General features: G+C 52.9%; 2 protein-coding genes across 15 annotated transcripts in view; both read left to right on the top strand.

Annotated features, from left to right (window-relative positions):
- Positions 1-1,541: 1,541 nt before the first annotated feature.
- Positions 1,542-5,094, top strand: ACTB (actin beta). The gene is made up of 6 exons (NM_001303173.1): positions 1,542-1,559; positions 2,420-2,548; positions 2,864-3,103; positions 3,626-4,064; positions 4,381-4,562; positions 4,913-5,094. The coding sequence occupies exons 2-6, from the start codon at positions 2,426-2,428 to the stop codon at positions 5,054-5,056; spliced, it is 1,128 nt and encodes a 375-aa protein (NP_001290102.1). The 5' UTR covers positions 1,542-1,559; positions 2,420-2,425; the 3' UTR covers positions 5,057-5,094.
- Positions 5,095-9,666: 4,572 nt separating this feature from the next.
- The window catches only part of FBXL18 (F-box and leucine rich repeat protein 18), a 31,779-nt gene continuing 26,493 nt past the window's right edge, over positions 9,667-14,952 (top strand). For 13 of the 14 annotated variants that reach the window (XR_014886794.1, XR_014886793.1, XR_014886789.1 and 10 more), the window contains exons 1-3: positions 9,667-9,861; positions 10,734-10,934; positions 11,812-13,352. Coding sequence is in view for 1 of the 14 variants with exons in the window: in XM_085237500.1 (XP_085093626.1) it covers positions 9,751-9,861; positions 10,734-10,934; positions 11,812-13,352 (1,853 nt within the window). In the remaining 13 variants the exon portion in view is untranslated. The remainder of the gene's footprint in view (positions 9,862-10,733; positions 10,935-11,811; positions 13,353-14,952) is intronic. The other variant, XR_014886795.1, reaches the window with a different exon arrangement.

Below are 14,952 nucleotides of genomic sequence, written 5' to 3'. Positions count from 1 at the left end.
TGTCCCTGCAGCTCAGCTCTGTCCCCGAGGCCACCTCCAGTTCGGAGGGGACGCAGTTTAGCCCCAACGCAACCCGTCCTTGCAGCATCACAGTGACAAAGACCTCACTGCTAGACCCCACACAGGGCTGGATCCCGCTCCCCTAATACCCACAGCGTTGCACGGCCCCTTCATCAATGCAATTAATCAGCGCACACTCGTGCAATGCTCCGGAGCTGCAAAGTCCTGTGCAGCGCTGCTCACCGACACCATGCACCGCCCCGGCCAATCCTGCAGCATGCGCTGCAAACAGGAAAGAAACAAAATATTGCCCAAATGTAGGCAAGGGCCTTCAGCTGCCCTGACCTCCGCCGGGCCGGGCCCTGCCTGACTCAGCTCCTTACTCAGTGCCGGTTTCCTCTCTTCGGCTGCCGTCGCTGCAGCGCACACCCTAATGAAGCGTGGCCCTTAACGGGCTCCGAGGTGCACCCAGCAATGCACCGGCAGTCCAAGGGCCGGCCAGGAGGTTTGCACCGCTACTTGCTGACATTAGCACTGAACTTGGCCCTGGGTAGTGCTGCAGGCTGGGTGGGGTGCTGCAGACAATGCAGTGTGTGCTGCACCCTAAGGTGCCCCTTCCCCTCCCTTGCAGCAAGCAGGCTGCACCCCAGCACCAGGTCCGTGCATGCATGCTCCTGGTGTTATTGCAGCTCGGTGCGTGCATGCTCCTGGTGTTATTGTAGCTCGGTGCATGCATGCTCCTCAATGTTGTTGCAGCTCGGTGCATGCACGTTCCTTGGTGCTGTAGCAGTCTAGTGCACGCACACCCCTCAGTGTTGTTGCTGCTTTGTGTGTGCACACTCATTCTATCACTTCATGCCAGTGCACGCACGCACACTGGAGCTATTGCTGCTCGGTGCACGCACACTCATTGTGTCGCCGCAGCTCGGTGCACGCACACCGGTGCTATCGCTGCTCGCTGTGTGCATGCACATCAGTGTCGCTGCAGCTCAGTGCATGCACGCTCATTGCCCATCGCTATCGCCGGCGCTCCCCGGGAGGTGACTTCAAGGGGACCGCAGGACCACCTCGGGGATGGGGGGAGGGCTGCACACGCGGACCCCGCTCCCCCTCCCCAACAAAGCGCTATGGAATCAAAAGGGGGGGGATGGAGGGGCACGTCACACCCCCACCCCACACCCTCGCCTCGAGCCGAACCCCCACGTTTTGCTTCACTCTCTCCATCTGCCCCCCTCCCCCCCACCCCCAATTTTGTATTTATTTATTTTTTAATTATTTTGTGCAGCGATGGGGGCGGGAGAGGGGGGGGGCGCGCGCCAGGCGGGGCGGGGCGGGGCGAGGGGCGGGGCGGGGCGAGGCGGAGAGGTGCGGCTGCAGCCAATCAGAGCGGCGCGCTCCGAAAGTTTCCTTTTATGGCGAGGCGGCGGCGGCGGCGGCCCTATAAAGGGCGGAGCGCGCGGCGGGCGGGAGTCGCTGCGCGCTGCCTTCGCCCCGTGCCCCGCTCCGTCGCTGCCTCGCGCCGTCCGCCCCGGCTCTGACCGACCGCGTTACTCCCACAGGTGAGCGGGCGGGACGGCCCTGATCCTCTGGGCTGCGATCATCGCTTGATTTAATGATCGCTGGTTTCTTTTCTCTGGCTGCTTGGAAGCCTTGAGGGGCTCCGGGGCGGCCCTTTGTACGGTGTGTGTGTGTGTGTGTGCGTGTGCGTGCGTGCGTGCCGGGAGCGCCGCGTGCGGCTCCGCGCTGCCTGATGGCTACAGGCGCGGCTCGGGACTTCGTGCGCCCACTGTGTGAGGGCGGCGCGGCCGGGGGCGGCGCCCCTCGGTACGGGGGGGCCGCGAGGGGAACAAAGGCTGCGGGCGGGGGGGCGAGGGGCGCGGGCGCGGTGCTCGGGCAGTAACCCTCCGCCATCCGCCCGGTTGCCGAGCAGCCCGGCTCCGTCCACAGCCGGGTGCGGGGCGTGGCGCGGGGCTCGCCGTGCCGGGCGGGGGGTGGTGGCAGGTGGGGGTGCGGGGCGGGGCGGCTCTGGCCGGGGAGGGCTCGGGGGAGGGGCGCGGCGGCCCCCGGAGCGCCGGCGGCTGTCGAGGCGCGGCTCGCCGCAGCCATTGCCTTTTATGGTAATCGTGCGAGAGGGCGCAGGGACTTCCTTTGTCCCAAATCTGTGCGGCGCCGAAATCTGGGAGGTGCCGGCGCACCCCCTCTAGCGGGCGCGGGGCGAAGCGGTGCGGCGCCGGCAGGAAGGAAATGGGTGGGGAACGGAACGGCCTCCGTGCGTCGCCGCGCCGCCGTTCCCCGCTGGGTCTCCGGCCTCGGGGCTGGCCGTAGGGGTACGGCTGCATTCGGGGGAACAAGACGGGGCGGGGTTCTGCTGCGCGACCGGCGGTGCTTATATCTTTTTCCGCTCTCTATTCCTCCGCAGCCAGCCATGGATGATGATATTGCTGCGCTCGTTGTTGACAATGGCTCCGGTATGTGCAAGGCCGGTTTCGCTGGGGACGATGCTCCCCGTGCTGTGTTCCCATCCATCGTGGGTCGCCCCAGACATCAGGTATGGCAACGGCTGGGTGCTGCGTCCAGACAATGGAGAGGAGCGTTTGGTGGGAGTGGTTCTGCTGAGGGCGTTAAGCCTCAAGAAGCCCTTTTATTTTTATATGTGGCATGAGAGGCTTCTACCCTGCAACAGTAACTGGTTGAGTGCACAGCCTTCTGCAGAGCATCCTGTGTTGAAGCAGTCGGCACAGTCCCTTCCCTGCTGTAATAGGGGATTAGTAGTAATTAAAGGTGTGGCTTCTGAAAGAAAACTTTATTCATCCGTTGTGGCATGCCTGTCAGTTAAACTTAATGATTTTTCTTTGTTGTGCAGGGTGTGATGGTTGGTATGGGCCAGAAAGACAGCTATGTTGGTGATGAAGCCCAGAGCAAAAGAGGTATCCTGACCCTGAAGTACCCCATTGAACACGGCATTGTCACCAACTGGGATGATATGGAGAAGATCTGGCACCACACCTTCTACAATGAGCTGAGAGTAGCCCCTGAGGAGCACCCTGTGCTGCTCACAGAGGCTCCCCTGAACCCCAAAGCCAACAGAGAGAAGATGACACAGGTGTGTAAAACTCTTGAGCCTGGAGCTACAGCAGGTACTGCTGCAGGCCAGCTTTCCTCTTCCATGTTGTCCTCTATCTGCCTTCACCACTTTTCCCTTTTTGCCATCTTTACAGGGTTTTCCTTTCCTGACCTGAGTCTCCTCTTTGCTGGACCTTGACAGGTTTTGTTTGCTCTAAGCTGACTTTCTCTGAGACTGAACTAGCAACTTGTCTAACTGCTGTTCTGACTAGGCACTAATCCATTTACCATGTTTGAGTGACTATACTGTAGTTTCTTGGCCTTTGTTTCGTTCCTTGCTGTGTCGTATGGATGGGCCTGAGGTAGCAGTGTCCTTGCTCAGGTTCTGACCTGGCAGGTGTGGGTGGAGACCAAGTGAGATAAGTGCCGATATCTCCTTCTAGAGGAGCAAAGAAGCCTCTTATCTAGGGACAAATGTAAAACCACATGCATGGACTGATGGAGGCATGCAGTGAGAACCTTGGTTTATTCTGCTTGACTCAGTGCTTTCTTATCTTTCTAGATCATGTTCGAGACCTTCAACACCCCAGCCATGTATGTAGCCATCCAGGCTGTGCTGTCCCTGTATGCCTCTGGTCGTACCACTGGTATTGTGATGGACTCTGGTGATGGTGTTACCCACACTGTGCCCATCTATGAAGGCTATGCCCTCCCCCATGCCATCCTCCGTCTGGATCTGGCTGGCCGTGACCTGACGGACTACCTCATGAAGATCCTGACAGAGAGAGGCTACAGCTTCACTACCACAGCCGAGAGAGAAATTGTGCGTGACATCAAGGAGAAGCTGTGCTACGTCGCACTGGATTTCGAGCAGGAGATGGCCACAGCTGCCTCTAGCTCTTCCCTGGAGAAGAGCTATGAACTCCCTGATGGTCAGGTCATCACCATTGGCAATGAGAGGTTCAGGTGCCCTGAGGCCCTCTTCCAGCCATCTTTCTTGGGTAAGTCTTACTCCTTTTAGGAGGCTCCATGCCCCTTCTGCCTAGAGTGACTTAGAGACTGGTCAGCTGCTATAATAGTGCTGGGCCTTAGCAGGTTTGTCCCATTCCACTGCAGTCTTTTTCTTCCTCAGCCTGGGGATAATTGAGGTACTTAGGTCAGTAGAACAGGAGGCTGAGCCAGTCAGCCATGGCTTTGTTGGGCTGTGTTGTTTCCTACCATGGGGTCTTTGGTTCTCTCATTTTCCCATAGCAGTAGGTCCTCTTGCTTCCTTGTCCCTGAACTGTTTACTGACCTGACACTGCTTTTTGCTCACAGGTATGGAGTCCTGTGGTATCCATGAAACTACCTTCAACTCGATCATGAAGTGTGATGTGGATATCCGTAAGGACCTGTATGCCAACACAGTGCTGTCTGGTGGTACCACAATGTACCCTGGCATTGCTGACAGGATGCAGAAGGAGATCACAGCCCTGGCACCTAGCACAATGAAAATCAAGGTAGGCTGGAGCCCTGGGCTCTTTCTAGCACACCTCTTAATGCTGTGTGGGTGGAAGAGGCTGAACTAAACTACTACAGAAGATGGAAACTGCTTTGTCTTAGTGGTGGAGCCTTATGGCCTTGCTCTGGGCAGGGTGGCAGCCACTCAGCTGTGTGAGTAATTAGATTAAGTACTGGCTGTGAGTGGGGGAGGAGGGTGTTCTGTGTGAGGCTGTGCCTTAAGCCTGCTCGGACTAGAGAGTGCCTTGGCCAAGGCCAGATGAAGGAACTAGGTAGCAGAGTGCCACAGGGCTGTGCATAGGAGCTGTGTGCCATCACACTGCATCTGACCAGTTGTTTTCTCCTGCAGATCATTGCCCCACCTGAGCGCAAGTACTCTGTCTGGATTGGAGGCTCTATCCTGGCCTCTCTGTCCACCTTCCAGCAGATGTGGATCAGCAAGCAGGAGTATGATGAATCCGGACCCTCCATTGTCCACCGCAAATGCTTCTAAACCGGACTGTTACCAACACCCACACCCTTGTGATGAAACAAAACCCATAAATGCGCATAAAACAAGACGAGATTGGCATGGCTTTATTTGTTTTTTCTTTTGGCGCTTGACTCAGGATTAAAAAACTGGAATGGTGAAGGTGTCAGCAGCAGTCTTAAAATGAAACATGTTGGAGCGAACGCCCCCAAAGTTCTACAATGCATCTGAGGACTTTGATTGTACATTTGTTTCTTTTTTAATAGTCATTCCAAATATTGTTATAATGCATTGTTACAGGAAGTTACTCGCCTCTGTGAAGGCAACAGCCCAGCTGGGAGGAGCCGGTACCAATTACTGGTGTTAGATGATAATTGCTTGTCTGTAAATTATGTAACCCAACAAGTGTCTTTTTGTATCTTCAGCCTTAAAAACAAAACACACTTGATCCTTTTTGATTTGTCAAGCAAGCGGGCTGTGTTCCCCAGTGATAGACGTGAATGAAGGCTTTACAGTCCCCCCACAGTCTAGGAGTAAAGTGCCAGTATGTGGGGGAGGGAGGGGCTACCTGTACACTGACTTAAGACCAGTTCAAATAAAAGTGCACACAATAGAGGCTTGACTGGTGTTGGTTTTTATTTCTGTGATGCTTCTTGACAGTTGGTTCCTGCTCTTATCCAGCCTTACCAGCCTGTGTGGATCAGCATCTCTTTGGGGTGGGTGCTGGTGCTGTCTGGTGCACAGGCTGGATAAACCATGATGATGCTTCAGCAAGAAGGAGTTTGGCTCCCGTTCTGTCCTGTGCTGCCATCAATGCTTTCTGTAGGGGACCGTTGGATGAGGGTGGGCTGGGCTCAGTGGGACTGCAGCTGTGCTGTTTCCTGTGACCCTCATTCTGCTGTGTGACCTGACAGTGATGTGGTGGTGATGTTACCAAGTTACCAAGGAGCAGCTGGCTTCTGACATGGGGCAATTTATTCTTCGTTTAAGAAAGGTCTTGGTATGCAGCCTCTGTCCTCCGGTTTCAGGTATCTCCAGACAAGCAGCTTGCTCTGCCTTTGCTTCAGTCCGGGAAGTGGGAGGCCTGGGCTTTGGCAAGCTGCCTGCTGGGTGGAGCAGCTCCTCAGGTGGAGGCAGGAGAAAGTCTTCAGTGAAGCGGATGAGATGGACTTCTGAGAGCGGGGCCACAGGGCTGTTACACATCACTGCAGGGGTGAGGCTGGGAAAGGGTGTGGAGAGGAAGCTCTCACTGGTGCAGTGACATGGCTGCAGGGTCAGGGCTTAGGGAGAGCAAAGCCAGGTGACGCTTTGCATTGCAGTGCTAGCCTAAGCAGACGACCTCGCAGCCTTGCTTGTGGGCATGCTGGCTTCCCAAGGATCCTCCAACCTGCCTGGCTTTGAAGAGCTAATGGCCGTGACTGTGTCACGCTCACAGCAGATGAAAGGCAGGGAACAAGTTCCATGGGTTCTTTTAATCCTTTGCCTGGCCTCATCGTTTTCCAGCGTCATGCTGTGCTGAGGGTGGACCTGCTGGTTTCTTCCTTTTGTCTCCCCAGCCTCCCTTCTGGCTGCACTAATGTGGCAGCAGACTGACAGGGCTATGGGTGCAGACGCTGGGCCAGGCAGATGAGTTACTGGAAGCACTGGTTTGCAAGGAGCAAGGTGTAACTGGTTGGGGAGGGGCCCAAACTGGGCTAATAACCCGGGGTCTTGGGGAAACAGGGTGAGGAGGAGGCGGCAGCAGCCGCTGGGGAGGGAGCTGGTGGGAGTGGAGCAGGAAAAAGGCCAGGAGGCGAGAGGAGATGGCGGCAGGGAAATGGGGCACGTCTGCTCTTCTGCCTTCAGTCCTCCCTGAAACAACCACTGATTGCTGTGAAAAATGTGCTGAGGCACAAAGAACTGCAGAGAGGATGGTGGCAGCAAGGCAAGGAGCTGCAAAGTGCCTGGGGTCGAGAGCAGAGGGTGCAGGGAGAGTAATGGGCTGGGGAGCTGAGCTGATTTTGTATGCTTCAAAGAGCAGAAAGCAAAGCTTTCAGTTAACACTTCACAGGTTTTTCTTTTTTTCTTTCTTGCTGCTTCAGGCATTCAGCCCCCCAATAAAATGAGGCTGAGCATTTTGCAGCCCTTCCCACCCCTTCTCCAGCGAGAGGCCATGGCGTGCACAGCTACTCCACAGGCTGCTCCAGCAAGGCTCACTTTATGCCTCCTTTGGGCCATTACATGCTGGAGAAAAGAATGTGGTGCTGGGCAGGGAAGCCTGCAAGCATTACTCACTGCTCCCAACTCCGACAAGCGGAGGGGAGCCAGGTGGTTTCCTCTCAGAAATGATGGGCATTGGAGATGGGGGATTTTTTTTTAACCATAGCTTCTCCCTCTTTGTGTTTTGGCTGTGATGTGCTGGGAGTTCTCCGGCTGCAGGGACGGCAGGGATCGGCCACAGACTGTTGCAAGCCACCCAGCCCTTTCTCACCTCCCTTTAACTGCCCAGGGGGAACTGGCTCAACTGAATGGAGCTGAGCAAACGTTTTATTCCTTTTCTTCCCTCAGAGCTCCCAACTTTCGCTCCTGCTGGAGACAGTGGCTGGCACTTCACCTGCAATTAGCTGGTGACCTGGAAAGTCACCTCGCTGAGCCGCTTACGGAATCAAGCCACCACCAGGAATTAGTGATGTCCTTGGCAAAGGAGATGGCTGCAGCTCTCAGGATTTAGCCCTGAAGGGCCTCCTTGTGTGGCTGCCTCAAGCTTTGTCAGGGAGCACTGACCAAAAATGGCTCCTGGCTGGGGGGGATTCTGTCCTCTCGTTAGAGCACACTGGCAGCCTGCAAACGTCCCATTTCCCAGGACATTCAAACACAACTGGCTTCCTCGTGGAAGTCCCCTCTGAGGGCACAAAGTGATGGTTTCAGAAAATGGGCTTTTCCTGGTGTCAGTTCATGGATGAGACAGCGGCTGGAGGAGGAGTCCTGCTCTTTGAAGTTGGTCTCTGCAGAGGGAATGCTGACCTCAAGCCTGTCCTGGCTTGTATTATACCCATCTGTAATCTACTTTAGCAGGCCTTACTGTATTAAATCGTATCAAGCACCGAAAACCATTTACAGCAGTGGAAACAGCAGTTAGCCCAAGAAAATACAAAGCGCTCTGACCACCAAGCTTTCGTTATGCTGTCAAAAAGATGAGATGTTCAAACTTTATCAGTGTTAAGAAGAACCACAGGAGAGAAATGACTCAAGAGTTTCCCAGGGGAGAAAAAAAAATAAATCACCAGGTCTGTCCAGCCATGAACTATGTTGTACAGAACACAATATCTTGATACTAGCACCAGATTTGTTTGTTTGCCCTCCTGGACCGGGACAGCATGGTATGCGCCTGCCTTCTTTGGACTGGGAAAACTGTATGAGTCATACCATGATCAAAGTCTGCCTGGAGACAGACCAGCACTGTACTGATGCCATTTTCACAGGAGTTTCCCATGTGCCAGCGGTGGGAAGAGCGTTCCTGAACTAAAGAGCAGCGGGGAAGGTTTCTGCACTCACCCACTGACAGCTTCCCAGCAACCATCAAGAGAAATGCCACCGCTCAGAGTAGCTGTTTGCTTCCTTCCTCCTTTACAGCCCATCTGATGTCCTGCTGCCTCGTATTCAGCCTCATGTCTTATCTACACCGCCACACTGCTCGTTTGCTCAGAGGGCCATCAGACTGAGCTCAGCTCCTCTTACAACCGCTGTGAGCGTGGTTTCTCCTGGGGAGGTTCTTTAACCTGTCTCAGCTCCCAGCTTTTATCTGGGGTTGGCAACAGCTGCCTGGTCCACAGACAGCCCAGAACTGCAAGGAACCATGGCTAGTCCTCACACCAGCTGCTCCAGCTGACCTGGCACTGACTCTCTTGTGGGCTCTGCTTATGATCTTATTTACATTTGCACTGGAAATGCAAGTTTTCTCCACCTTGGTATCAGCTTTCCCTGCTGACTGCAAGAACAGTAGGTTGATATTCTGTTTAAATGTCAAACAAGCCAGCCCTGACCGAAGGGCCTCTGTGCTGAATTTGTCATTATCTTCTGTTTAACTGAAACGTGACAGAAAAGTGAGTATTGATACTCTTAATGAAGTTGTCCCGCACCTCAGGGCTGAGAAGGGTGTGCTTCTGCACACCAAGATCCTGCTCACAGGCCTGGAAACAAAACAGGCCCAGGCACTCAATATTTCCTAACCCTAATCCAGCCTATCCCTAGTCTTGTTCATGGCCTTAAATGGCAGCAAGCGAGGAGGAAGAAAGCAGCCACCTAGTCATCTTCCTCCATGGGTCATGTTTAGAACACATTTTCTATGAACAATATTCCCAAAGCACACACTGGGAGTCCCAGCACTGCGGTCCTGTCTGTTCTCGAGGCTGGGAGCTGACAGTGGGCTGAGCCACGGGCACTGCTACATGAATGGCTGCATCCACAGCAGCTGTGGATGTCTTCTGCATGGCCCTCAGCACACGTCAAGCTCATCTCCCACATCTGCTGCCACAGGGGGAAGATTCAGCTCATTAAAGTCCGGCTTAATTACGTAAATGTCCAGTAACTTTCCTTTCCGAGAAGATAACTACCACCCCCAACATGGCGGCGCCGCTCTCAAGATGGCGTCGCGCAGAGGCCGCCCCCTTACTTCCGCTTCACGCGGCCACGCTCAAGATGGCGGTGGCGGAAGTGCGGCGAGCCGCGGAAGCCGGGTCATGGCAGCGCCGGAAGAGCCGTGCGGCGGTGCGGAGCGGGGCCGGGAGGCGGCTGGCTTGAGCCGGGCGCGGCGGGATCCCGCGGCTGCCGCCATGTCGCGCTGTGCAGAGGTGAGCCGTGGGGCCGTCAGCGCTGAGGGGAGACGGAGCCCCTCGGGAAGGAGCCGGCGCGGCGAGCGGCTGGGATGGCGGTGGGCTCAGTCCCGCGGGTCCGGGGGCGGGCTGCCCGGCCGCTGGGTGGCCGGCGCTCCTCTGGGGAACCCCGGGCCGTTGTGCAGGGCCGTGCCGTGGGACAGGAGCAGCCCAGCCCTTCAGGGGTGGCGCGGCGTTAACGAACGGTGATTCATCTTTGTTAAAGATGGAGCTGAAGGCCCGGCTGCCCCCGGACCCACCGGCGGGCTGCGGGCCTCCGAGCCCCAGGGTTAAGGTAGGAGCAGAGGGGGCCGGGTGCATCGCTGCTGGGGGACTGAAGCCATCCCGAGCAGCCCGGGGGCCCGCGGCCGCGGTGTGAGCCCGCTGGGATGGCTATGGGCAGCGTGATGCTGGCTGCAGAGGGATTTTTTTAGCCTGTAAACGGTTACGTAACTGGTGAGGTTATTGGGATGGGCTCCTCTTAGAGGAAAAACGTGGGAAGGGACTGCCTGCTGCACTGAGGGCTGCCACTTCCAATTGCAAAGCGAGTGGCAGGAGGGGGATGAGTATAAACATTTTTATTCGTGTTCTGAAGCAGCCCAAAGCAGAGAGCGGGTGAAGCTACCGCGGCTTTGTGTGAGGCTTTGCAGTACCTCACTGTTGTATCCTAAGGGAAAGGCACTGGTTTCTTAAGGCAGGTGGTTTGTGTTCTGCTTTTGCTTTGTCTCGCTCTGCAAATCCCTTTGTGGCTCAGAGTATCTCTTTTCTCATAAGATTTGCTGAAGTCTCTGAGCTGGTTGCTTTTCTTTTTTGTCTTTTTTCCTCTTTTTTCCCCCTCTTATTTCTTTCAGGATCTTGTGAGTGGGGAGAATGAGGAGGAAGGTAATGGGATCAACTTGATGGAGTTCTCTGATGAGATCCTTCTGCACATCCTAAGCTACGTCCCTTGCACGGACCTGGTCCTGAACGTCAGGAAGACATGCAGGAAGCTCTCAATGCTTTGCCTTGACAAGAGTCTAACCCATACAGTTTTACTTCAGAAAGACTATAAGGTGGGGAGAGTAGCTTGCTTCTTCTATTAGCTATGAGGAGAAACCTGACTTTTGAAAAAATGTCAAGAAGTAGAACTTCTCAGTGTGTCTGATGCATGTCCTGCTTTTGAACTCTGAAATCGAATAAACAATAAACTGTTTTATAAAAGCATTTGTTTTCCAGAATGCTTTGTTAGGACAGCTCTGTGTTCCCTTAATTTGCACTGATGGTATTTTATGTAACTTCTCTGGGTTTATGGAAACTAAAATGAAAGTAAATGCAACTTTCCATTTGTAGCTGCCTTTTATGGTTGTATGAAGTTGTAATTTTCCCCAAATATATTTTCTGTGTTGTGCAAATAAATTTGTCAGACACACAGTCAGCTAATTCAGAAAATGTATACTTTTTGTAACAAAAATAAACTTAGGGACGAGACATAATATATTTTATGAAGACTGCATCACCAAGCTGTAGGCAAAGAGAAGCCTCTCTTATTTGTTTCCAAAAGAAAGTGGATGAAGGAGAATGAATGTATTCTTTTAATTTGTGCTGCTATAGACCAGTTCAGCTGGTTTCAGCTATTTCTGTTGAAATAGTGTAGCTGTTGGAAAATGGATGTTGTTCAACAGCTGACAGTGGGATGGAGGACAGATTTAGCCTCTCAGTCGGTAATGCAGAACTGCGCAGACTAAGAAGCTGAAGGAATTCTAATCTTAGAGTCCAAAGCATGGCTGACAAAGCCATGCTTTAATGAGGCATGTGCTAGTGATCCAAGACCCTTGGATGAGTTACATACTGTGAGAGCTAACCAGTGCTGTCCCCATCTTCAGATGGGAAACTGACTCACTGCATGCTACTGCCTTGTATCTCATTGAATCTGGTTTTGTTTGAGCACAGGTAAACAAAGACAAAGTGAAGCAACTGATGAGGGATATCGGAAAAGAGATTTACCAGCTGAACATGGCTGGGTGCTATTGGCTGCCCAGCTCCACTACTGATCATGTAACACGGTGCAAGAACCTGGTAAAACTGAACCTGTCTGGGTGCCGTATCACCTCTCTCCGTCTCTCAAAGATGCTGTCCACACTTCAGCACCTGCGCTCCCTGGCGATAGATGTAAACCCAGGTTTTGATGCCAGTCAGCTAAGCAGCGAGTGCAAAGCCACCCTCAGCCGCGTGTCAGAATTGAAGCAAACCCTCTACACTCCGTCATACGGTGTTGTTCCTTGCTGCACTAGCCTTGAGAAACTGCTGCTTTATTTTGAGATCCTTGATCGCTCACGAGAAGGTTTTATGCTGTCTGGACAGCTAATGGTGGGCGAGAGCAACGTGCCCCACTACCAAAACCTTCGCGTCTTCTATGCCAGGCTGGCTCCTGGCTATGTTAATCAGGAGGTGGTGAGGCTGTACTTGGCTGTGCTAAGCGATCGGACACCTGAGAACCTTCACGCCTTCCTTATTTCTGCCCCTGGTAGTTTTGCTGAGACGGGAGCCACTAAAAACCTTCTGGACTCAATGGCTCGAAATGTACGCCTGGATGCTTTACAACTGCCCAAAGCCTGGCTTAATGGTTCTGGACTCCTGCAACACTTGAAGTTCAACAACCCTTTCTACTTCAGCTTTAGCCGATGCACCTTATCTGGTGGCCACCTGATCCAGAGAGTTATTAATGGTGGGAAGGACCTTAAAAGCTTGACCAGTTTGAATCTCAGCGGCTGCGTTCACTGCCTGGCTCCGGAGTCTTTGTTTCGAAGAGCAGAAGATGACATTGACAGTAGCATTCTGGAAAGCCTGGTAGTCTCTTGCTGCAACCTCAGACACCTCAACCTCTCCGCAGCTCACCACCACAGCTCAGAAAGCATAGGGAATCATTTGTGCCAGCTCCTGTCCAGGCTAAAGCACCTACTCTCACTAGCGCTACCAGTTTGTTCCATCACAGATGTTGCTGTGAACATGGAAAAGTCTCCCTCGCAGCCTAATGTGGTGCCCCAAACGTTTGGAAAGAAAACCCGTGTGGGGGTGCAGACATATCCGAGAAACTTAGCAGACCAAGCATGTCAGAAGCTGGAGTCTTCAGTATTCTGGACGCTGATGAGAAGCCTCAGGTTTTTGGAAACCTTAGAAATAATTGGGTCCAGTTTTTCCTCTGCCATGCCCCGCAATGAGCCAGCAATTCGGAACTCTCTGCCTCCTTGTGTCCGAGCACAAAGCGTGGGGGATTCGGAGGTGGCTGCCATTAGCCAGCTGACATATTTGCAGAGCCTCACCTTAGCACAACTGCCAAATATTGTTACTGGGTCTGGGCTTGTTAGCATTGGATTGCAGTGCCAGCATTTGCGGACTCTTTCGTTGTCCAACCTGGGCATGATGGGGAAAATGGTGTACATGTCTGCTCTCATGGACATGCTGAAGCACTGCAAGTGTTTGAGAGATCTCAGGTGAGGGGCTGCCATTGAATATCTCCATTGTTTGTGAAGCTCTGGAGATAGAGTGCTTGTTTTGTTGTGGTTGGTGTAAAAACTGCAAGTGGTCCTCTGGTCCTCTGCTGGTCATCTGCTCAAGCAGCAGCTCAGAAGCGGCTGCAATGGCTTGAGAGTCATTTTTCTTCCGGAGTTGTGGAGAACAGGAAGGCATCTTGTGCTGTTTTTGAGGGCTCAGGATATGCCTTTCAACCACTGTGTAAGAGCTTAAAGTCTCTATGCTGCAACTGTCTTCCTTTTAGATAAGAAAAAGCGGACCCAGCATATCTGGGAGGTGTCAGGCTCTCAGGACTAGGTGAAATGCTATGTTCTCTGTGTATGTGTACACTTATTGAACATCCAGGAAGGAAAGGACTCCTACAGCGTCTAGATAACATAGTGTTTGGTTTCCCACTGGGATATTTTTCTACCTTTGGCTTATATTTAAGATTTTGCCTCCTTATTTTTTGCATATATTTTTCCTTTCTTGATAATACGTTGAAAGCATTCTGTAGAATTTGTCGTGTCGATGTTCACTTCTCGGATCATTGATCTGACCTTGAAGGATGCATACAGGAGCTTCACTGTTGCCAAAGAACTTATGAACCCACCTCACAATGGTGATTTCCTTGCACTGGTAAACACGATGTCTGTAAATCACAGAATCATTTAGGTTGGAAAAGACCTCTAAGGTCGCCAAGTCCGACCCCAAAGTTACTGCTTTAGAAAAAGTGCTGTTTTGTTTCCTCTTCCCCCTCCCCAAAGCAGTTTCTGTTGGGTCAGTGGTCATTCTCTATTCACAGAACATGTCTAAAATGCAAAAGAGTGGTAAAAGCAAGGTCATCCTCACATGGTGTATAGCTACACTTGCAAAGATCGTTGCAGCATGACTAAAACTGTTCTTCATCAACTGAGGCTGATGTTTGCGTGCATGTTCCTAAGCCATTGCAGTAGTGAAAGGAGCTGGGGCAGCTAAAACATCTCGAGGCTTTTTGTTTCCCGTTGCTTCCCATTTGCAAGGGGCGAGGAGCGTGCTGCTTTCATCCAGGGGGTAGCAGCTGGTGGAGATCTGATTGCTTAATGGCTTGGGTCATGTGAATGGATCTCTAACCTTGAAGGACTGAATCCCCTTGGAACCACCGAGGTCTGGGTGGAAGCTTCGGTGTGCAGTGCTGCTTTGCTTTGCTTGGCTTGGCTCTGCGTTTCCCAGAGCCTTAGAAATGGAGGCAGTGTGTGTCTCGCATCATTATTGCTCACAGCCTTGGGTGGAGGATGAGCAGAGCTGTCTCCTTGCAGCAGCCGGGAATGTTGGTGTAAGCTGTCGCTGCGCCTCGAGTAAAGTCTGAAGTTTGATATAGGCTTAAAAGGTTCTTAATGCTTAACGCTCACTCCTGATAATGTAGTTTCCTTTTCATTTCCCTCATTCTCTGGCTCTTCTGCCTTTTTTCCTCTGCCCATTTTCCAGGCTGAGAAACTGGTTTGAGGCGATATTCCAAAGCAACACTGCCATCTAGCGGGCAGAGGCGGTACTGCAAGTATGGCTGCGTGCTACCGAGGGTAACTTAGAAACCCTTTGAGA

The sequence above is a fragment of the Meleagris gallopavo genome, chromosome 16 (assembly GCF_905368555.1).
Source record: "Meleagris gallopavo chromosome 16, MGAL_WU_HG_1.1, whole genome shotgun sequence".
Classification (NCBI taxonomy): domain Eukaryota; kingdom Metazoa; phylum Chordata; class Aves; order Galliformes; family Phasianidae; genus Meleagris; species Meleagris gallopavo.
Note: the sequence above shows the minus strand (reverse complement) of the source record. Positions and strands in the feature narration are given on the sequence as shown.